The sequence below is a fragment of the Brachyistius frenatus genome, unplaced genomic scaffold, assembly GCF_029030835.1.
Source record: "Brachyistius frenatus isolate BFR_SWC_R1_liver_20210118 unplaced genomic scaffold, ASM2903083v1 Contig_238, whole genome shotgun sequence".
In the NCBI taxonomy this organism is placed as follows: domain Eukaryota; kingdom Metazoa; phylum Chordata; class Actinopteri; family Embiotocidae; genus Brachyistius; species Brachyistius frenatus.
The window spans coordinates 372,205-395,000 of record NW_027210837.1 but is presented as its reverse complement, the minus strand read 5'-3'; the positions used below and the strand labels follow the sequence as shown (position 1 = coordinate 395,000).

At 44.2% G+C, this 22,796-nt stretch overlaps 2 protein-coding genes across 5 annotated transcripts in view; both read right to left on the bottom strand.

The window, feature by feature from the left end:
- agap1 (ArfGAP with GTPase domain, ankyrin repeat and PH domain 1) overlaps positions 1–18,690 on the bottom strand; it is a 100,154-nt gene extending 81,464 nt beyond the window's left edge. For both annotated transcript variants that reach the window (XM_069720331.1, XM_069720332.1), the window contains exon 1: positions 17,702–18,690. In XM_069720331.1, the coding sequence (XP_069576432.1) occupies positions 17,702–17,864 (163 nt within the window). In that variant the 5' untranslated portion in view covers positions 17,865–18,690. The remainder of the gene's footprint in view (positions 1–17,701) is intronic.
- Positions 18,691–19,776: 1,086 nt separating this feature from the next.
- LOC138633860 (fas apoptotic inhibitory molecule 1-like) lies at positions 19,777–22,669 on the bottom strand. Of its 3 annotated transcripts, none has more exons than XM_069720338.1 (5): positions 22,292–22,669; positions 21,619–21,834; positions 21,053–21,281; positions 20,746–20,795; positions 19,777–20,194 (listed from the first exon to the last, which is right to left on the bottom strand). In XM_069720338.1, exons 2-5 carry the CDS (start codon positions 21,733–21,735, stop codon positions 19,928–19,930), a joined length of 663 nt encoding a protein of 220 aa, XP_069576439.1. In that variant the 5' UTR covers positions 21,736–21,834; positions 22,292–22,669; the 3' UTR covers positions 19,777–19,927. The 3 variants fall into 3 exon arrangements, with proteins under 3 accessions (XP_069576439.1, XP_069576438.1, XP_069576440.1); XM_069720337.1 differs by having other exon boundaries at positions 21,619–21,806; XM_069720339.1 differs by having other exon boundaries at positions 19,777–20,103; positions 21,619–21,806.
- Positions 22,670–22,796: the final 127 nt, after the last annotated feature.

Below are 22,796 nucleotides of genomic sequence, written 5' to 3'. Positions count from 1 at the left end.
GAAGATTATCAACGGATCTCCAATTGATTCATCATGTGATCAATCATCAATTTAATAAAACCGAGCGGAGAAACGGTTTCCGTCACGCAAGAACCTCAAACTGGTCCACATAAAAACTACGGTGGCCCCCGGAGGACAAAACACACAACACCTTTTTGTGTTGTGTTTTTGTCCTGTAAGGCCACCGTAGAAAAAAAACACTGATGGAGTTTTATTTAAATCAACACTTTGGGTCTGAGCTCTTATTTTGAAACTGAATGGGAGCGAGATGACTATTACAGGTGATCAGAACCGTGAAAACAGACGGGACGGTCGGGTTTTCAAATGTCCGACGGTCCTCGAACTAATCATGGTGGTCCTTCTGAAAATAATGTCAGCGTTGATGAAATACTGAGTTTGAGTTTTGAGACATTAACAGCTGTGATGATGAACTAATTAACCTGAAAATAAAGAGCATGCAGACAGATGTGCACACATGTTGATGGTACGTTCACAGCTGGTTTATTTTTTATGCAACAGTCATGATGAAGATGAAGAAAAGAGGAAGATGTTCAGTTTGAGAAGCTGGAAGCAGCAAATGTTTGATGTAAAGAAATTAATTTTCTTCTTTGGCAGGAAAAACTGTGTCTGCTGCAACAGATGGACTTCAGCTGATTATACATTCATGAGTTCAGAGAAACAAGCTGACAACACAATGAAACACAATGAAACAATGAAACACAATGAAACACAATGAAACACAATGAAACAATGAAACACAATGAAACAATGAAACACAATGAAACACAATGAAACACAATGAAACACAATGAAACACAATGAAACACAATGAAACACAATGAAACACAATGAAACACAATGAAACACAATGAAACAATGAAACACAATGAAACAATGAAACAATGAAACAATGAAACACAATGAAACACAATGAAACAATGAAACAATGAAACAATGAAACACAATGAAACACAATGAAACACAATGAAACAATGAAACACAATGAAACAATGAAACACAATGAAACAATGAAACACAATGAAACACAATGAAACACAATGAAACACAATGAAACACAACACACCTTCAAGTGTGAAGACAAGAGGACACACAGACACACACACACAGAGACACACACACACACACACACAGAGACACACACAGACACACACACACACACACACACACACACAGACACACACAGAGACACACACACACACACACACACACACACACACACACACACACACACACACACACACACACACACACACACACACACACACACACACACACACACAGAGACACACACACACACACACACACACACACACACACACACACACACACACACACACAGTCACACACACACACACACACACACAGAGACACACAGAGACACACACACACACACAGTCACACACACACACAGACACACACAGAGACACACAGAGACACACACACACACAGACACACACAGACACACACAGACACACACACACAGTCACACACAGTCACACACACACAGACACACACACACACACAGTGTCACACACACACACACACACAGTCACACACACACACACACACAGTCACACACACACACACACACACACACACACACACACACACACACACACACACACACACACACACACACACACACACAGACACACACACACACACACACACACACACACACACACAGACACACACACACACACACACACACACACACACACACACACACACACACACACACACACACACACACACACACACACACACACACACACGGAGAACAGCTACTTTTACTGATCAATTATTAAGTTTGATCAAAAAACAAAGTTACATCTTTAAAATGAATTCTTGACGGTACAAATCACAGAAAAGTTCATCTTCCCGTCCTTCAAGGTGAGTTCTGCATGAAAAATGACTTTATAGAAATCACTTGATTAATCAAGTGATTGACAGGCCCCGCCCCCCTATACGTTAGTGGGGGGGACAACCTAAAATCAATTACTCATGTTTATCTACACAAATTATGAGCGTCCACATCAGACCAACAGAGATGTGAAGTTCAAGGGGCGTGGTCTCATATGGGCGTGTCAGGGGGCGGGGCTTTGATACAGCAACACACACCTAAACATGAACATACACACAACAGGTTTCAGATGAAGGGAATCTCTGAGAACATGTCACAGGGAGTGTGTGTGTATCAGTGTGTGTGTGGGGGGGGGGGCACAACGACAACACATGTGCAGAACACACACGTACATGTATGTACACACACGGGAGTGCACACGGCCCGAGAGACATCATTAGAGAGCAGTGATGCTTTAATTATTCAGAGTCTGGGAAGAGTCCCGTGTGTGTGTGTGTGTGTGTGTGTGTGTGTGTGTGTGTGTGTGTGTGTGTGTGTGAGAGAGAGAGAGAGAGTGTGTGTGTGTGTCTGTGTGTGTGTGTGTGTGTGTGTGTGTGTGTGTGTGAGAGAGAGAGAGTGTGTGTGTGTGTGTCTGTGTGTGTGTGTGTGTGTGTGAGAGAGAGTGTGTGTGTGTGTGTGTGTGTGTGTGTGTGTGTGTGTGTGTGTGTGTGTGTGTGTGTGTGTGTGTGTGTGTGTGTGTGTGTGTGTGTGTGTGTGTGTGTGTGTGTGTGTGTGTGTGTGTGTGTGTGTGTGTGTGTGTGTGTGTGTGTGTGTGTGTGTGTGTGTGTGTGTGTGTGTGTGTGTGTGTGTGTGTGTGTGTGTGTGTGTGTGTGTGTGTCACAGGGATCAAAGGCAGCTAATTGGTTCCCACAACTCACACCAGTTGTTAACCAGCTCAGTGGTTTAACTGGGATTCATCCAGATCAACAGCTGGTTGATCACATGATCAACAGCTGGTTGATCATGTGATCAACGTTGCCTCCTGCTCACACGTGTCAGACACCAGAACCTGAACAGAACTGGAGGACTTGAGTCTGCAGCATCAACACACTCTGTGGCCACACAATCCACCCACACACAAAATTCCCAGCATTCCTCCGACACCGAACGCACCGCAGCTCACTGCCGCCCCCTGCTGTCCTGCAGCCAGCTGTGCGCACCAAACATCTGTTCTGAAGGGAAGACCATCGTCCTCTTTGTATAAAGTGTTTTTTTCATCAAGTTTATTTTATTAATAATAATATAAACTCAAGTCACTGCCCGTCCATTCAAAATTATGGCAGTTTAACATTCAGTGGTTCTCGGCTGTCACATGTTCTACCTGTTGTGGTGTGACACTTCGGTTGTCACGACGATGCACTGACACAGCATGAGTAGTTGGCTTGTTTCTATGGTAACAGCCATCACTTCCTTAAACAAGGCATGCAGGAGGGGGAAGTGAGAAAACGTGGTTACCTGAGAGTCATCCACCTTGTTTTTTACTGTCTGTTCACTTCTGTTGGACTTTTTATGATTTAAGTCACGTGACACGTCATGTGACAGCCGCGCTGCTTGGACTCCAACCGTCAGTAATAAAGTGCATGCCTTCACCCTGCTGGCCAAATTAGTCCCATCTTTCTGCAACAGAAGCCGAATACGAGTTGAGCTTTTTGGAGACAGCAACACGTCAGGTAGGAAATAAAACGCTGCAAGGTGAAGAAACATATCCAGAAACCCAGCAGGCAACATCTGGATCACCTGAACGCAACTTCAGGAGCAACAAACCACGACTCAGGCAGGTTTTCAGTTCCCTAAACTCAGAGTTTAGTGTTCAGAGATAAAACAGAAAAATCAGCGCACAAAAACTTTGCGTCAAATATGTTCACTGTTGTGTTTTATTTCTGGTCATGTGACACTCGGGTGTTTTTCAGGTAAATACAAACGTCCTGAAAAAAGAAACTAGAAGCATCTGACTGATGTGATCGATGCTGAAAGTCCCAAACTAATCAAATCAATCAATCCATAAACTGACTGAGATGCTGTTTCACCCCTGAAACAGAACAACTGAGGCGTCCTCATTGTTTATCAGACACAAGGAGAACAAACAACAACAAACAACAACAACCAGGCGTGCTCCGTCAGCTCTCCTCCTTCAAAATGCAGCTGTGGCCTTTTCAGAAATCAACGTCGAGCTCCAAAACATCAGAGGCAACGAAAGCTGCGGTGAAGAGGAGGAAAACAGGAGCTGACAGCCGTGACCCAAAAACAATCTGCCAGCAGGGGGCGCTGCAGTTTAAGGAAACGTCTGCTGATGGAGCGCTGCACTGATATAATATGAAAATATGAAGTTATCTTAACACAGTAGAGAAACTGACTCCTTTATTTAGAAGAATTATCGTTATAATTTGAATAAAATCATTTAAAGCCACAATATAAGTATCAAACAACAGTGAAACGCAAATGTAGTGCAAAGCAGCATCACCTGGAGCTTCTCAGAAGAACTCGTGAGATTTACTGGGTCAGATTCCACTGTGCTGGTTAATGTTTAAAATGGTGTGAGCCGGATGGGTGGAGTCACAGACGGTCACAGACTCTCATTAAACCGAATTTACTCCACCTGCTGCTGGCTTCCTACAGCTCCCAGAATTCCTTTCACCGACCCAGAGAACCGTGTGGTCGAGTTACGACATCATTTCACAGAACAAACTGGACAAAACTCGTATTTGTGTCAAAACGGCAGATTTAAAAATGGAGGTTTTGAGCAGGATTTTGAGTGAATGAAGAAATCCAGTTCTACAACAACCCAAAGCTCACGGTGTGCTTCTATTTTGTTCAACAGGATAACGTGCATCATGAAGGAGGATTAAACCACCCGCACGTCACTGTTCAACCTATTTAAGGGGGAATTTTCCTTTAAACAAACAAAACAAAACAAAACAAAACGAGTGACGAAGACGAAGCGGCGCTGCAGGGAGGAGCAGGACGAGGCTTGTTGTGCTGCCAAGGAATCACATGTGACCGAGGAGAGAACAAAACACACAAACAGGATCAGGCCTTCGCCGGCTGTGTGACGGTGTAACGTCTCTCTTTGTCCCCGGAGAGTCGGTCTCGGGGAGGAAGACGAGTGTGTGACCTTGGGAGGAAGATGCATCGGGCCAGATCTCTACGGCTCCACCGGATCGATGACGAGCATCCGCACTGCACCAAAAACACGTCCCCTCATCAATACAGTCAAACAACAAGTCCTATTTATTGCACATTCTTCCACCACTGCTCATCTTCCCTGAAATAACTCGGTTGCGATGCAGAGAAGAACGGGCGATCTGTTGCTGAGGTCCGCCGGGGTCAAAGGTCACAGATGACACGTTGCGTGAGCGTCTCCTCTCGACTGTTTTCTCCTCTCGACTGTTTTCTCCTCCCGTCTTCTGGAGGAATTCGGGGCTTCCCACACAAACGCTCCATTTCACAGAGGACATATTTTTCTCCCAGAATGCTTTGTTGTTGGAGGCGTGGTGGGTGAGGGAAGGGAGGGTTGGGGGGGGGGGGGCACTTTCCGCTCCCTTCCTTGCTTCTTTCTGCTTCCTTTCCTTCCCTCCCTTTCTCTCCTGTGTCCTAATTTTTTCCTCCTTGTCTCTAATTCAGTTTGAATCCTCCTTCATCATCCTCTTCCTCGTGTCCTCAGCTCCGCCCCCTTCTGTCCACCAGAGCTGCACCAAGTTACAGCTCCTGTATCTCTCACCAAACTCCATTCAAATTTATCCACATTTTAAACCTTTGAAATTCAGTGACAGGATTCAAAACTAACTACAGGGATGAATCTGCTGCTGCTGGACTGAGCAGAGAACAACTACGAGGTTGTGATGAAGATGAAATGATGAAGATGAAGAAGATGATGAGGCTGTTTGCAGGAAGTGTTTGTGGTGAGCAGCTTTGACGCAGTGGGAGTTTCTGCTGGAACACTGCAAATCCATAAAAGAGTGATGGACACAATGTTCAAGGGTGAGTCATCGTAAAATCACTGAGGAGGAGAGGAGAGGAGAGGAGAGGAGAGGAGAGGAGAGGAGAGGAGAGGAGAGGAGAGGAGAGGAGAGGAGAGGAGAGGAGAGGAGAGGAGAGGAGAGGAGAGGAGAGGAGAGGAGAGGAGAGGAGAGGAGAGGAGGACACGAAGTGAGGAGACAAGAAGAAGTTTGACCTCCTTAAAAAGGTGCCGATTTTTCCATCACTAAACTAAATCCATAGATCAATACTTCAGTCAGAGGATCAATACTTCAGTCAGAGGATCAATACTTCAGTCAGAGGATCAATACTTCAGTCAGAGGATCAACAGTCAGTGTCTGACAGGTCTCTGACACCATGAGGATGAGTGTAACCAGATTACAGTATTACCAGTGATCCTGCAGCGGTCACATCAATCATCCCCAATTTAAACTCAACGGTTTATGACGCTTGAAACACACACGAACCTCTGACCTTTGACCTCTACATCCTCACCTCACAGACTCTCAGACATCATGACGCGTCCTCAGATGAACCTGAGCTGCATCGCTTCTGAGTCAAGAAAACGGGACGCCTTGCAGTGCAATACCACCTAGGACCACTAGGAGCAGGCGACACGTAACTCATGAAAATAATCCTGGCATTGATTAGATATTAGATCTGGAACAGCTGGGTTTGGGGGCGGGGCTGTTTGATTGACAGGCCTGGGGTCCAGTCAGGTTTAGAGACAAGTGAGGAGAATAGGAGGGGGAGATGAGGCGAGGAAGAGGAGAGGAGGAGGATAATAGATAAACCTGCTGAGTCATGGTTTGTGAGGACGGTCCGGACGTCCTTCAGAGCCTCTCGGGGACGAGCCAGCGTCCCCATCTGTCCTCCTTCCACAAAATCAATGGTACCTCCTCCCGGTCGGTCTGAGGTCACCATCTGGCTTCAGGTGGACGCAGTGTGGCGTGTTTCTACATCCTGTCAGCTGACCTGTGACCTCTCTGTGTAAACGCTCTGACAGGGATCAATAACAATCCCATCAGGACCCTCTTCTTCCTCTTCTTCCTCTATTTATGACTCCAGTCGGTCGTGTTGTTCAATCACGTGACTTCTTTTTGTTTATCTGTACCAAAGTAGATTTATTGACTAATTTAGGGACAGAAACTAAAAAGAAAACGTGTCTCTACTTCTCGTTTCCTTGCCTCACCTCTTCACCTCCTCTTCACCTCCTTTTTTTCAGGTGAACATGATGATCTGGTTCAGAGTTCTTCTCCTTCAGGACGGTCACAGAGGAATCAGGCTATCTGCTGGTGGAGGAGTCACATTAATGAGGCCATCAAACATTAATCGGCGAGCGAGGCCTGGAGGCGGCGCGAGCATCTGCTGCACGCCTCGGAGAAACGCGCTCGGATCACAGAGCCTCGCTCGGCCTCGGCGGTCAGCTTTGGTCGGCGCAGGAAGTGACATCAGCGACCACGGGGAGTCTGCCCTCGCCCACGTCTTCCTCCTCTGTAACTTACTCTCCACTTCAAGAGCTTCGTAGTGTCATTTTCTGTGAGCTCGGTGCCAACGAGACGTGAAAAATGTTGGAGCATTGTTGAGCGGCGGGCAGGAAGCCAGCGGACTATTTTTATACCTGCGCTGGACTCCTCCATTGTTTGGGTCGGGTCGGTGTCTGCAGCTTCCCCTCGGTAACGAGGCGGCTGCAGCTGGACGCACAGCTGCAGCCGCACGGCCTCGTTTCTGCTTCCGCGTCGCAGCGAGCATTGTTCCTCCATCCCGGGTCACACACATCGTCTGCAGCACAGATCACAGCAGCAGGAAGTCCGTGAACTTAATCACAACGAGCTGATTAAAGTGACAGATTAACCTCCAGAAAGGCGCCTCGGGACAAAAATGCGTTGACCCCCATTTTACATGGCAGAGTCCTGGTTTCCCCCGGCAACCACAGACTCATCCGTCAACACACCGATTCATCTTCATTCTTTTTTTTTTCAAAATAAAAAACAACAATAAAAGCAGGTTGTTTTTCAGTTTTTCTGTGCCGATATAGATGAAACGAGATATTTAACACACTGAACCATCAATCAGAGATTAAAAGACAAAAACAGACGGTGAATAATCTCCTCCGATGGATGAATAATCACCTCACAGGAGGAAACCGAAGTGAGGAGATGAGGAGCAGCTGGAGGAGAAATCTCAGCTGATATTTGTGCCAATTTAAAATCAATGAATCAAATCATCTGGAGTAAACCTGCAGCTTTGAGCCTTTAGGGCAGTCAGACAAGGTGTTGTTTGTTTGTTTGTTTGTTTTTCTGCAGAGTCTCTGGTTTGATTTCTTCAGGTGGAGGACAAACTGCTGTTGGACGGAGCAGACACGTGTCCGTCCACAGCGAGACGCCCGTTAACAGCACGTAGAACTTCCTGTCTCACAGCTGGGGACTCCTCTGAAAACATCTGCATAAACCTCATATTCACTACAACGAATACAGGAGGTGAGAAATGTTTACAGACGTTTTATCTGCTTTATGTCGTGCAGACGAAGTAAAAAACGGTTTGAACCTGAAACTGTTTCTGCAACGCTTCATTTCTTTTGTTTGTAAATAAAAGAAAAGTTCCTGCAGCAGCTGGGTGAAATCTGCACCGTCTAACCTGCAGATTAAATGAGATACAGGAAGATGATCAGGATTAAAGGAGGTAAACACGCTCTGAAACAAAGCGATAAAGCGGCTGCCTGCGCTGCAGAGACCACAGCTCAGCTTTCTGTTCTGCAGCAGGTCACGTAGGAACCAGGCCGTTTCCCACCACTCAACACACACGAACAGCAGGCTTCAGGTTTCACTCCCCCAACATCACCGGTGCCGTTAAAAGGACTTTTATTAATATATATATATTTATATATACAGATATTTTATTGTATCGTGATATGAGACGAGATATCTTCTTGGATTTTGTCTGAGTCAATACATCCACATTACTGATCAAAAACCAATAAACATTTTGTCGAAGCAGCTGCAGTCATCCCTACAATATTGATAATGTCCACGTCGCCCAGCTCCAACCACCACAAACGATTACTTTCATCGTCAATCAATCTGTCGTTTATTTCCTGGTTTAATCAATCGTCTGTTTGGTCTTAAAAAAGTCTGAAAACACCAACGAGTGTTTCCTGCAGCCTGAAACGTCTCGTTTAGTCCCGACCGGCAGTGAAAAAACAAAAACTTATCCAGTTTATTACAATTTATTACGATTTAAACAGAACGATGATGATGATGATGATGATGATGATGATGATGATGATGATGATGAAGGGGGAGACGAGTGATCAGACGAGATGTTGAACCAGATTTAGCAGCCGAGCCCGGAGCGCTGCGTTATTCAGACACAACGACCCAATAAAAAGTCTTTCTGGGGAGGAAGAGACGAAGGAGGACTCGCTGCTCTCATGTTATTGATCATCGTTCATCAGGTGTTCTTCTGATCAAGAACATCAGGAAACAGACAGTCATGTGACCAAGACCTTCAGGACGAGACGTGATGAAGCACTCAGCTGCAGGAAACTCACCTCAGACACATCAGGATCAAATCTGAACCTGCAGAGTCCACATGAGTCCACATGAGTCCACCCGAGTCGGACTGTGAGCTGCTGGATCTGATGTACGGGATGTTGGGAAGCGATCAGGACTTTTAAGAACGACCTGGTATTATTGGAAAGATCAAGCTGCATCGTTTTATCTGATGTGATGAACACTTCCTGCACAATTCAACAAAAAAGAAGAGGTGGGAATTTAAAGGTTAAAGATACCTCCTCTGAACGAAGATGTGGGGGAGGACCAAACAGAAGGATTAAGAAGACAAACTGGAGTCTCAGCAGGACGACATGGATGAGACGGAGTGGGACATCCCAGCAGAAAACAGGAACACAAACATCCCATCAGCTCAGTTTCATGAAGACAAGCTGCAGCAGAGACGAAGCACAAACATCCAAAACGTGCAGAAACCAACGATGTGCTGCTGAACTAGTCCAGTAGCAACGACTCATTTCTTCATGGAGACCATAACAACCAGCTCTAACGATGAGACGTCTGATCTATTACCTGATTGGTTAGTCTGTTACTGTTGCTAGGAGACGAGGACACCATAACCCATCCAGTTGGCTGTTAAAAAAACAATCAGATTAAAATACCTGGGACATCTTTACGGATCAATTAATCAGCTGCAGCAGGTGTTTCCCTCCTCCTTTATCTCGTTTCCCACGGCAACGGCTACCAACCAGTTACAGGAAGGACTCAGACTGAACACGAGTCGGTGTTTGGGTTTCTAATGCCAGGAGTCTGACATTTAATCCTGCATCAATAACTCCTCCTCCTCCTCCTCCTCCCCCCCTCCTCCCCCCTCCTCCTCAGACCGGTCGAGGGGCTCGTCGAGCTGACTGCATCCTCTGGTCTTAACGAGCATCAGGACCTCGTTCATCTGAACGCAGCTCCACCGATGATGTCAGCCCGGGACTCTTTTCTACTTCCTCCAAAAATAATTTCAGTTTTAAGCAGATTTTTTCAGCATTTTTAGGCTCATGAGTGAAATCTGTCAGAATAAGTAGAAGAAATATATTCCAGCTTTTTGAGCAATTCAATCAGAGCAGACACACAAACACAATCTAAAGAAAGCAGGAAAAGTTGTGATGTGCAGCTGATCCCAGAGATGCCAGTTAACCTCGTTTCACTGGCGGAGCTGCTGACGGCGACCCCTGACCCCTGACCTCTGACCCCTGACCTCTGACCTGCGCTGCAGATCCGGCTCCACGCGCAGCTTTACGCGAGTTTACATCCAGCGGCGGCGCGCTGGTCTCGAATAAAACCATTTTGACTAGAAACACACGAAGGAGCAGCTGATGTGTACTTCAGAATCAGAGCAAAGACATTCAGAGCGTGAAACACGTGATGAAACAGCGAAACAAATATCGGCTTTATAATTCGGTGATACTCCAGAAATTGCAGGACTAATGGGAACGCTGTAGTTGGTCTTTGAAATGGCTCCTTCACCTGTTCAGGTGCACTAATTCTCTCACGGTCACGAGGGTTTTTTCAACGTTTGGTGCCATTTCCATGGAGATGCAGGATGAACAATGATCCCGCTCATCCATCACCGGACTTGTTCCGGTCTGTTCTGATGTGGAGAATCAGCACTGAAACATGGATGTTTGATAATAAATCACTCAATATTTGAAGTTCTCGTGCAGAAAGAGGATTCTTTGAGTTTTGGGCTGCAGATCTGCGACATCCAACAGCTGCATAATCACGATGATGCAGAAGAAGATGTCCTCTAGCGTGCAGCCAGATGTGCACAAACAGATCAGCTGGACGGGACGTGTTTTCACAGTTTGCTTTGTGTTGTTTTATGTAACAGATGAAGGCCGAGGAGGCTGACCTGGGATCAGCTCTCAGGTCTCTGTTCGACGTGAGCAGATGGATGCTGAGAGTAAAGATTACAGCTGCAGCCGTAATCCTGATTTCCTGTTCTCTCCCGACCAGGGTGATCATGTTTATTGATCGCTGGTTCAACGCTCCTGACGGCAGCACATTAGCAGCCCCGTGATGCCGCCCCCCGCCCCCACTGAGCGCGCTCACTGTACTCCGCGATGACTCATGCCCAACCTCTTACATTAGGCCTAATGAAAGCAGGCCCGGGGGGAGGGGGAGAGGGGGGAGAAATGAAACCCAGGAGTACACAACCACTTCACAGAGAGAACATGATGTTTGCAGTTGGCCCTAATCTGGTGGAGTCAGCAGGAGAGGGGGCGGGGCTACAGGGACAAAAGGTGCAGGGATCTCTGGGTAATTTCTCAAGACAGAGTGGCGTGCTGGCAGCGCCGCGGCGGTTATGTAACGGCCAAAGAGCCGCGGCGGATCCTTATTACTGTTACTACTGTTATTAGCAGACGTCCATCAGCCGCAGCGTTACGCAACGCCCTCTGATTCTGTTCAACGGAGCATCAAAGCAACAAACAAACAAGTAAACAAGCAGCCACAAACAGCACACACACCTCTGACAGGACGCCGGATGACACGTCTTTAACAAATCACGCTCTGGTCATTATTTCTTCAACTTATTGATCAACCGATAAATCGTTTAGTCCATAAAACAGAAGAAAAACGTGGTTAAAACAAACCCAGACGACATCTTTTAATGTGTTCTGTTTGACTAAAAATCACATCCGAGAGGCTGGAAGCAGCAAATATCTGTGAAAACAATTATCTGATGATCAAAGTGTTTGTTCATTGATCTTCCCTCATTATCAGGTTCGATCAGCCACATCACAGAAAAGAAAAGCAGCTGTTCTTTAATGCCATCACTGATTACATGGAACATCCTGCAGTCTCAGATCTCATCCTGACAGGGATGAATTATTATCCTCTGGGTTTGGATTCACTTCTTTTGTCTGTTTTATACTTTTAAAATCTAAAAGTGGGTCTTAAACTGTTACGAAGCATAAAAAGATGTCACCTTTGATTTTTTTTTTCCTCCTCCTCAGAGATTAAACCTCATTGTGCTTAAAGAAAAGGTCAAATAAACTGTTTAGATGGATGAAGCTGAGGAAAAAAAAAGAGCAAAGAGGCAGGACAGTAGCAGCGCTGCTCCGTCAGGTCTCTGGTTTTGCTCCAGGTGTTCCCGCAGCGAGACGTCCGTCTCCTCGCGTCCCCGAACGAGCCGTCCGTCGGCACAATCGGTTGAAACACGAGAGGCAGCGTATTATGTGGGCACCAATGAGAGCGGAGCGGCGGATCGGCTGGAGGGCGAACAAACAAAACACAGCGGTGAGCCTAACTGGGTCACACGGTGCGTTCAGGGACGGCGCGGAGCGAGACAAAAGCAGCGCGGGACAAAAGGCTGAGGTGGAGTTACCGCAGAGCCGGAGCGGTTTCACGTCACCTGTTCCTACTCTCGTCTACCTGTCGTTGTTCCTCTCACAGGTCCCACTGACGGACACAAAGATCAGAGTGATTGAGATGATGACGTACAGGTGAAGGTCACCGAGACGTTTAAGGACTGATGGGTTTCTGGAGAGGCCGACCTGGACGTGCAGCAGTGGTTCTCTGCAGGACTGAGAGGAGGAGAAAATCACATGCAGGGACTTTTCACAGGTGGAGGAAGTGTTTGTAAATCAAATTCATTACTTTGAAAATCTGGTCAGGCAACTTTGACATGATGTCATGGAGTTCTGCTTCCTCCATCAACACTGATGCAGCTCCACGATAACCTTTTCCCCCAAAGAGTACACGTCCTCTCAAATTAAAAATATTGGGTAATCATTTCTATATGATGCACGTGGCTGCAGGGTGACGGTAACGCTACCCTGTCACATGTTTATTTATCAACCACAGCTGTCTTCTATTCAGAGGAGTCGTGATTTATGAATGTTCGAAAAGTCATCAAAATATGAAAAAAAGGACGAACAAATGAAACAACACAAGAAGAAGAAGATGATTTTGGATTCAGGAGCTTTGCAGGTAAAACCGTGTGGAAGTCTTTGAAACTGAAGTGCAGTTAAACGACTTGATCACAGCTGAGCAGGCGGTGAATCCACAGATCAATAATCCACACAGTGAGTCTGATGCTGACGTGCTGTGCAGGTCCTCATCTTTACTCACACAATTATACTGTCCATAAAATCTCTTCTAATACTCAAACTGTAGAGACCTGCTGTCAATGATGTTTATTCTCCCATCAACACTGAACTACAACAGGCTGCTCTGAACAATCACAAGAACAACAGGGGAAATAAAGCGTTTACAACATGTAAACAGAAGCAGGAAGTGTTCTGTAGAAGCAGGAGGAGATGAGGAGCAGCAGGAGATGAGGAGCAGCAGGTGACCTCAAGTTTACGTCTCTGTGCTGTTAATTAGTCTCTTTAAGTCTGCTCCAGTCTGTAAAAAGCCTCTGATGTTTGTTAAAAATCTGCCCTGCTGTGAGGTGATGGATGTTCTCAGCAGGTGGAGGAGGAGGAGGAGGAGAAGAGGGAGGAGGAGGAGTCTGTGTTCGCACCGCCACAGCTGCGAGGCCAAACCCAGAAAGTGGGTCAGTGTCACCTGGCTGGCAGCTCGTCCATCCTTCCTCATCTACGCACCGCGCATGCAAATGAGATCCACGGCGCCGGAGACCGTGAGGTGCAAACTAACTTCACCTGCTTCACCAGCTTCACCAGCTTCACCTGCTTCACCTGCTTCACCAGCTTCACCTGCTTCACCTGCTTCACCTGCTTCACCAGCTTCACCTGCTTCACCTGCTTCACCTGCTTCACCAGCTTCACCTGCTTCACCAGCTTCACCTGCTTCACCAGCTTCACCAGCTTCACCTGCTTCACCTGCTTCACCTGCTTCACCTGCTTGCAGCAGGAACCGACAACTTCTTAGAATCTGAGCGATGCGTCCAGATGTGTGCTGAGGGAGCAAAGACGGAGGATGACAGAGCTGTTGTTGTTGTTGTTGTTGTTTGGGTCATTTCCAGCATGAGAGGAGCGTCTGAGTCACCGGCCACAAGTGAATCCAGGCAAGATGATGGAAGTGAGCAGAGGAAGAGCGAGTCAGTGTGTGGTCACTGAGCACGCTCAGTCCGACGCTCCTCTCCCACATGACACCACAGCTGGTCCTCAAACAAACCTCATTCAGTTTGGAGATCTCAGAAATCGGTTTATTTGGATTAATACAAATCTTTGCTTCATGTTTTCTGCGTATTTAAGGTAAAAAAAAATCTGGTTCCAAAATCAACTAAAATCTCAATGAAGTTCTGCAGAGATCAAACACAGCTTCATGTTAAGTTCAAAACAAGTTCTGAAACACCAACAAGGCAGACTTCACCAGAATGAATTTCTCAGCAAGCCTCCTCCTCCACCTCCTCCTCCTCCACCTCCTCCTCCACCTCATCACACTCATGTGACCCAAAGGGATGAGCAGAAATAAAAGTCAGTGCCGATCCTCCACTTCTCAGCTAATCAATGAAAGAGGAGCTCACATCAGTCACACTTTAGATAGATATATAGATAGATAATAGATAGATAGATAATAGATATATATAGATAGATAATAGATATATATATAGATAGATATAGATATATATATATATATATAATAGATATATAGATATATATATAGATAATAGATATATATATAGATAGATAATAGATATATATATATAGATAATAGATATATATATAGATATATAGATATATATATAGATATATATATATAGATATATATATATATAGATAATAGATATATAGATATAATATAGATAGCTATATATATATATATATAGATATATATATATATATATATATATATAGATATATATATATATATATATATATATATAGATATATATATATAGATAGATAATAGATATATATATATATAGATAATAGATATATAGATAGATAATAGATAGATAGATAATAGATATATATATATATAGATATAGATATATAGATAATAGATATATATATATATAGATAATAGATATATAGATATATATATAATATATATAGATAATAGATATATATAGATATATATATATAGATAATAGATAGATAGATATATAGCTATAGATATATAGATAGATAATAATATATATATAGATAATAGATATAGATAGATAATAGATATATATATAGATAATCGATATATAGATAGATAATAGATAGATAATAGATAGATAGATAATAGATATATATATAACTAGATATAGATATATAGATAGATATATATATAGATAATAGATATATATATATATAGATATATAGATAGATAATAGATATATATAGATAATATATATATATAGATAATAGATAATAGATAGATAGATAGATAGATAGATAGATAGATAGATAGATATAGATATATATATAGATATATATATATATATATATATAGATAGATAATAGATATATAGATAGATAGATAATAGATATATATATAGATAGATATATAGGTAGATAGATAGATAATAGATAGATAATATATATATATATATATATATAGATATATAGATAGATATATATATATATAGATATATAGATATATATATATATATATATAGATATATAGATAGATAATAGATATATATAGATAATAGATAGATAGATAGATATAGATAGATAGATAATATATATATAGATAATAGATATATATATATATAGATAGATAATAGATATATATATAATAGATTTATATATAGATAGCTATATATAGATAGATAGATAATAGATAGATAGATAGATATATAGATAGATAATAGATATATAGATAGATAGATATATAGATATATAGATAAATATATAGATAGATAATAGATAGATAATAGATATATATATAATAGATATATAGATAATAGATATATAGATAGATAATAGATATATAGATAATAGATATATAGATAGATAATAGATATATATATAGATAGATAATAGATAAGATAGATAATAGATATATAATAGATATATAGATAATAGATAGATATATAGATAGATAATAGATATAAGATAGATAGATAATAGATAGATATATAGATAGATAGATATATATAGATAGATAATAGATATATAGATAATAGATATATAGATAGATAATAGATATATAGATAATAGATAGATAATAGATATATATAGATAATAGATATATAGATAGATAGACAGATAGATAATAGATAGATAGATAGATAGATAGATAGATAGATAGATAGATAGATAGATACATAGATAGATAGATACATAGATAGATAGATAGATAGATAGATAGATAGATAGATAGATAGATAGATATATAGATATATATATATATAGATAGATAGATAGATATATAGATAGATAGACAGATAGATAATAGATAGATAGATATATAGATAATAGATAGATATATAGATAGATAGATAGATAGATAATAGATAGATAGATATATAGATAATAGATAGATATATAGATAGATAGATACTTTATTGATCCCAAAGGGACATTTTTTCTTTCTTTCCAGCTGTTTTTGTCTGCTCACTGATCAGCATGTTTCCCACAGAACAGAACAAAGCACAGAAACGTTCATCTTCCTTTAATATCTGCCTTCATCCGTGTTTTAGGATTTACAGGGATTTTTGCACAAATGTGTTTAATTCACAGGATTAACCCCCCAAAAATAAATAAATAAATAAAAACGTGTCCTCTGATATGGACAGGCATTAATGAGGGACTACTGTGCAGGATATCTGGTGACGGAGCCCATATCAATCAATAAATCAATACTGAAATACATCCTGCTTTACAAGGCTCAGCAGCTGTTTAGTACATTTTTGCTGTTAAATGACTCTTAACTCAGCATGCAAAATAAAAACAAAGCAATATTCTACCTTTCTGCACACGTTGCGTCTCATTTATCAGGTTTTAAATCATCAAAATCATCCCTATTTAAATTCTCCCTCTCCAATCAGTCATTACCGTTTAAACATTTTAGTGTGAATTCAGGCTGCTCGATAGTTATCAGGGTGACAGATTTAGGATTTCAAGCATCACTATTGGATCTATAGAAGATCATTTCCATCCAGGAACACAAATCAGGTTGAAGTTGCTCTAAAACGTGACCTGGTGTGCAGAGATCTTCACACTTCAGACAACCAACTCCATCAGTGAGATGAAAACAGTTCCCACCACACTGAAGCAGGAATGTGCTCATGGAGAGCCCGTTTAAGGCCTGTGACTTGGTGGATTTTCTCCCACTTCAGGGTGTAAACACCACCTCCACCACCTCCACCACCACCTCCTCCACCTTCCCGTCCTACCTTCTATTGCGATGACATGCTCCCGGATCTGGTTCTGCAGCAGCGGCTCCTCCACCCGCTCCAGCAGCTCGTAGATGGAGTAGATGTTGGGGTGGACCGACTCGAACCTCTGGATCTCGGCCCGGATGGCGGCCGAGTTGGCCAGGTGCTGCTGGTAGTTCATGGCTCCTTTCGGTGAGATGAAGCAGGAAGGTGAAAGCTGTGACCTCCAGGATCCAGAGGCTCAGTTCCTGCTGCTCTGCCTCATCGGGGATCCTCCGAATATAAATGTCTGCGCTCCTTCACGACTCCAGAGACCGCGTGTCCTCCTCTACATCCCCGGTGGAGTTCACGGCCACCGTCGGTGCTACTGTCCGGCCAAGGCAGCTGTTCCCCGGCGTGTCCCGGCTCCCAATTCCGGCGCGGTGACAGATGTGCGGCGGGCTGAGCACCGCTCCCCCATATCCTCCCGGCCCGTGTGGGATTAAAATGACACTTTGCACAAGTGTCTCTGGACGAACCGGATGTTTCGAGTCCTTTGGGTCAGAACCGCCCGGACGGACCGGAGCAAACAACGGCCTTGTTGCTAAGCTATCCGGCTAAAGCTAACTAGCGGTAGCTTCCCAGCCCGGGGGGGAAACTGGGAAAACTCGCCGCTTTCCGGGCTTCCAAACCGGCTTTAAATCCGGACCGAGTGGGAGGTTCGAGCCCCGGAGAGGAGCCCGGAGCCACTCAACGACAGCGCGGAGGAGCAGCCGGTCGCAGCCGGACAACCAGTCGGTTCTGTTGTGTCTCCGCTCCAGAACCAGCTGCGCAAATTCACGTCCTCCGTCCGGATTCAAACCGGCAGCCCGGGAGCTCGCGCGGCTCCGAGATCCACCGAGGGCTCGTGAACGAGGCGCGCTTTCACAGGTAAGTCCCGCGCGCGGTGGCCAAACGCTCATCCGCTGCCCGTCCCGGTGCAGTCCGGTCCATCCCGTGCAGTCTGGAGACAGAGTCCAGCCGGGAACGTCATTACTCGTCAATTTGTTTCCAACCGGAGCGTCAAGGTACCGACGGCGAACGCACGAGTTCCGGTGGCGGTTTTCAAAATAAAACCACAAAGTTCGCACGCTGTCCTTTCAGGCAGTATTTACAAAAAAAAACATCTCGTTTTCAATCATTTCTTATTTAAATTTATCCTGTAAAATCACCACAAACTAAAACATAGAACTTGTTGCTCTGAATACCAAATTAAAGTAAACATGTCTGAGATGTTCATAGAAATACATTTCTGTTGAGTTGCTGTCTATCAACAGATGATGTAACACAGTGTCTGAGGTTCTTGCATTAGTCCTATAATATGACATTAATGTGCTGGTTGTCTGTGGTTACGCTCAAATCACACGAGTCCTGTTTTTTTGGCGAATGAGTTGCGAGTCAACGTTTACGTGTAAAGAAAAGCTCCCCGAGACCGTCAACATCGTAACTTGAAAATAAAAGTCGCGAGGAACTCCTTTTTCTATTGATGGACTCAGTTTTATCTCTACGGCCAGGTGTGAACACCTGTTGGCTGATAACAACATAAAACAAAGGAAATTAAAATTAAAAGCTTCTTTCAAATGTTTTAATCACAAACTATATACGTGAATGTTAGAATTGTATTTTGGGCATTTTATAAAAATGTAAGCTTTGTGTTGTTGTTGTTTTTATAATTTGTACAATCACACATAAATAGATCTTTTATTCCAATCATTTAGTTACAATTACAGTAATATGGAAATAAAAAGTTTGGGGTGGTGGTGGTGGTGGGGGGGTTATATTAATACAATACAGCACAATCATATTTGAAAGCTCCAATAGTTTTCATAGATTATTTGTGACATAGTTGACGCTTTTATTTTGAAGGTCCCCTGTCCCTAGATCCGTCTTTCTCGGGTCCAATGCTGCACGCAGGAAGATAATTACTGCGTGGAGGCTGTGCAGAAAATTGGCAGGTTCCTGTGCCAATAAAAAGCTGCTTATTCCTTACATATTTTTTTTAATCACCCATTCAAAATAAAACCCCACAGTGCCAACAGGCGTCCTGGAGTAAAGCATGAAGACATACAACTGTGTTAAACCTGCATGTCAGTGTTTATTTGCTCTATTTACATGAACATGAATGTATGTGCTTTTTCTAGGTGAGAAATAAAAACAAAAAGGTTCGTCCTTCATCGTCCTGCTTCAAATACCTCGTTCACAGAGTCTCTGAGCGCCCGGCGTGGTTCAGTCTGGTCCGGACCGGTCCGGCTCTACGGTGTGGAGGACGGGATTTTCTCTCCGTCCAGCACCAAGTAGTGCACGATGCCGCGGCTCCTCCTCCCGCTGCTGGTCGCCTTGATGCAGCACTCGTGCTCGCCCAGCGTGAAGAAGGTCTCGGTGCCGTCGTCCACGAACTCTCCCTGAGGAGGACAACACACATGAACGTCTGCTGGGGCCGCTTTTATTCTGAAAGAACCTCGTCAGGAGGCAGAAACAGCTGTCTGTCAGCATCTGTAAGGTGATGAGAGAGGAGAGGTATTGTTTGTTGCAGGCCAAAAATAAAAGTTCAGGAAATTACGTTTCATTGAAATGTAATAATTCTTAAAAAACTAACAACATGAATTTAAAATAAAATGTCAAAATAATTATTGTGCAGAAATTATTGTTGTTTTTCGCCATTTCTTCCTGAATTGATCTCTTATTTTGACGGGGAGCCATGAGTCACTGACCTGACTCTTATTATGAAGTTTGTATCATGACAGTTAGGATTTTACAGCATCAGCCGTTAAGGACCAAACTTGGCCCGCGGGCCATGGATTGGGCCGCGCTGATGCTCCCTGCAGCTCCGTATCACGGGTGTTAATCTTTCCTTCCCGGCTCAACTTTGACTTCCTGTTTAATTGGACCAAACTGATGGACGTCAGGTCCCTTTAAATTAGGAAGCAGGAAGGAAGTTCAACTTTTACATTTCAGATAAACCTCACGCTGCTGTCTGGCTTGTGATTGGTCGGTCGGTCGATGATGTCATTTGGGGCTCAGAGTGAATGAGCAGTGATTCTCACCGTCGTGTCCATCTTCTGTCCGTTGCACCAAACGTCCATGGTGTCCTTCTCTGTGAGGAACAACAACAGTTTGTTCAGTAATGCAGCGGCAGCACTGATCAACGCCTCCGGAGGTCAAAGGTCAATGATAACATAAAATACATAAAGTGGGCCAACTGGTCACGCTGCTGGTTACGAACCGCGTCAGCGCAGGTTAAGTTTGTGTTGTCCAACCGGTTTCCTGAATTAGCAGCGCTGACCTGAGCCTGAGCAGATTACCCAGCAGCGCCTCCAATCACCTCCAGTCACACCCGGCGGAGCGGCTCACCCAGGACGACCCGGCGGTCCTCCCCGTCCACCCGCAGCACCCACGTCTTGGTGGTCTTGGCTCGGTTGTCGGTGAACTTCTGCAGGCTCTTCCCGTCCACGTCCAGGGAGTACTGGTAGGCGAAGCCGCTGATGGCCTCGATGGAGACGGTGGCTCTGGTGTTCGCCCCCCCGACCGTGAACGTCTCCTTTCCCACCAGCTTGAACATCCAGTCTTTCCTCAGGACTTCCTGTTGGATTAAATGTCCTCAGAGCTTTCAGAGTGAAAGTTTGGACCCTGCTTTCACCTACAAGGATGATAAATAACATCCTGCATCTTACAGGCAGTCATCAATAACAATGAACTTGATTTGAATTACACTTCACAGAGAAGAAAGGGAAACTTTTAAAACTAACAGAGCGCGCTGAAACACAATTAAACAGGGTGACGTAATCACGTCAAAACTGGTGGTTCCCAACATGAGGGTTGAGGCACCAAACGGGGTCACCACGGTTCCATGGACCCCCTCTGCTGATTCTCCTCTGAATTCAACCCTTTTCTAATGAACTTCTGCACACATCACTCACCTCCCCGTTGATGTACACCACGCGCTTCCCCGTGGTGGTGCCGTGAGCGAACTCGACCCTGTGGACGCCGTCGCTCAGCGCCACCTCCCACACGGCGACCAGGTCTCCGCCCAGCATCTCGCCTCAGGACCCCGACACGGACCGGGTCAGAGCGCCGGCTGAAGTGAGACGTCGGAGAGCTGCCGGCGCTGTCGGATCAGCAGCAGGTGTATTACTCTAAGAGGATTACTGACATCAGCTCAACTCCACAAACAATTAGGACGAGCTCGGGTGGGTGCGGGGTCCGTTTGAGACGCCTCAGATGACCTCTGACCTCTGCAGGGTCCTCACCAGAGGCTGGAGGGGGACTTTAGCTCCGCTTTATCAAATTGCAAAAGTTTTCTGTTTTAATAAACAAACAGAAAACTTCAGACGTTCTCCTGTAAAACATTAACTTTCTTGAACAATCAGCTGCTTGTTTCCAGTTTATGAGTCATTATCTCCTGAAGTTAACATGAAATCCTACAAATATTCACCTCTAAGAGGCCGTGAGGCGGCAGAACGAGAGCGCCTCACAGCTGAACAAAGATCAGACAGGTTTTAATTATCGGAGCAAAGGTCCAAAGACAAAATGTCTCTCAGGAAGTAGAAAATGATTTGTTTTCCAGTAAGAAATCAAAGTTTGAGTACTCACATCTGAGACGGGTCGAGTCGTGTGCTTCGTACGCCCGACATCCCCCCCGACCACCTCCTGCATCCAAAACAAACAAACACACCAATAAATAAGCAGGACTGCACACACTGGGTTAAAGTTGGATAAAACAAGTACTTCCTGAAGGTCAGAGGGCCTGTGTTGCCATGGATACGATGATTAACGGAAAGGAATCTCAGAGGAACAGCTGGGGAAGGTTTTGTTGACCCATTGTCCACCCCGACCTCCTCCTCACAACAACTTCTCATCTGGTGTTTTCACCGCTCCGTCTGCTTCGAGGACTTCATCGTACTTCATGCGTGAGTTTCCTTCATCGGCTGCTGTCACTCACACCTTCGGTTCAAAGCCTCCGATCAACCGACAGAGTCTTTGTTTTCAGGATCTGCAGACGCAGCAGTGAAACTCTCAGTTACAGGAAGTCGTAACGAAGCGTCAATCACAGCACTGATTTATTTCAACACCTCCGCAGAGATCAGGCTGCAAAAAA

Excerpts from the sequence above, each read along its gene's own strand:
- LOC138633860 (XM_069720338.1), bottom strand. The coding sequence starts at position 21,735 with ATGCTGGGCGGAGACCTGGTCGCCGTGTGGGAGGTGGCGCTGAGCGAC. Across the intron at positions 21,282-21,618 it reads TGGTGTACATCAACGGGGAG|GAAGTCCTGAGGAAAGACTG; the intron begins GTGAGTGATGTG and ends TTAATCCAACAG. Across the intron at positions 20,195-20,745 it reads GACAGAAGATGGACACGACG|ATGCTGACAGACAGCTGTTT; the intron begins GTGAGAATCACT and ends ATCACCTTACAG.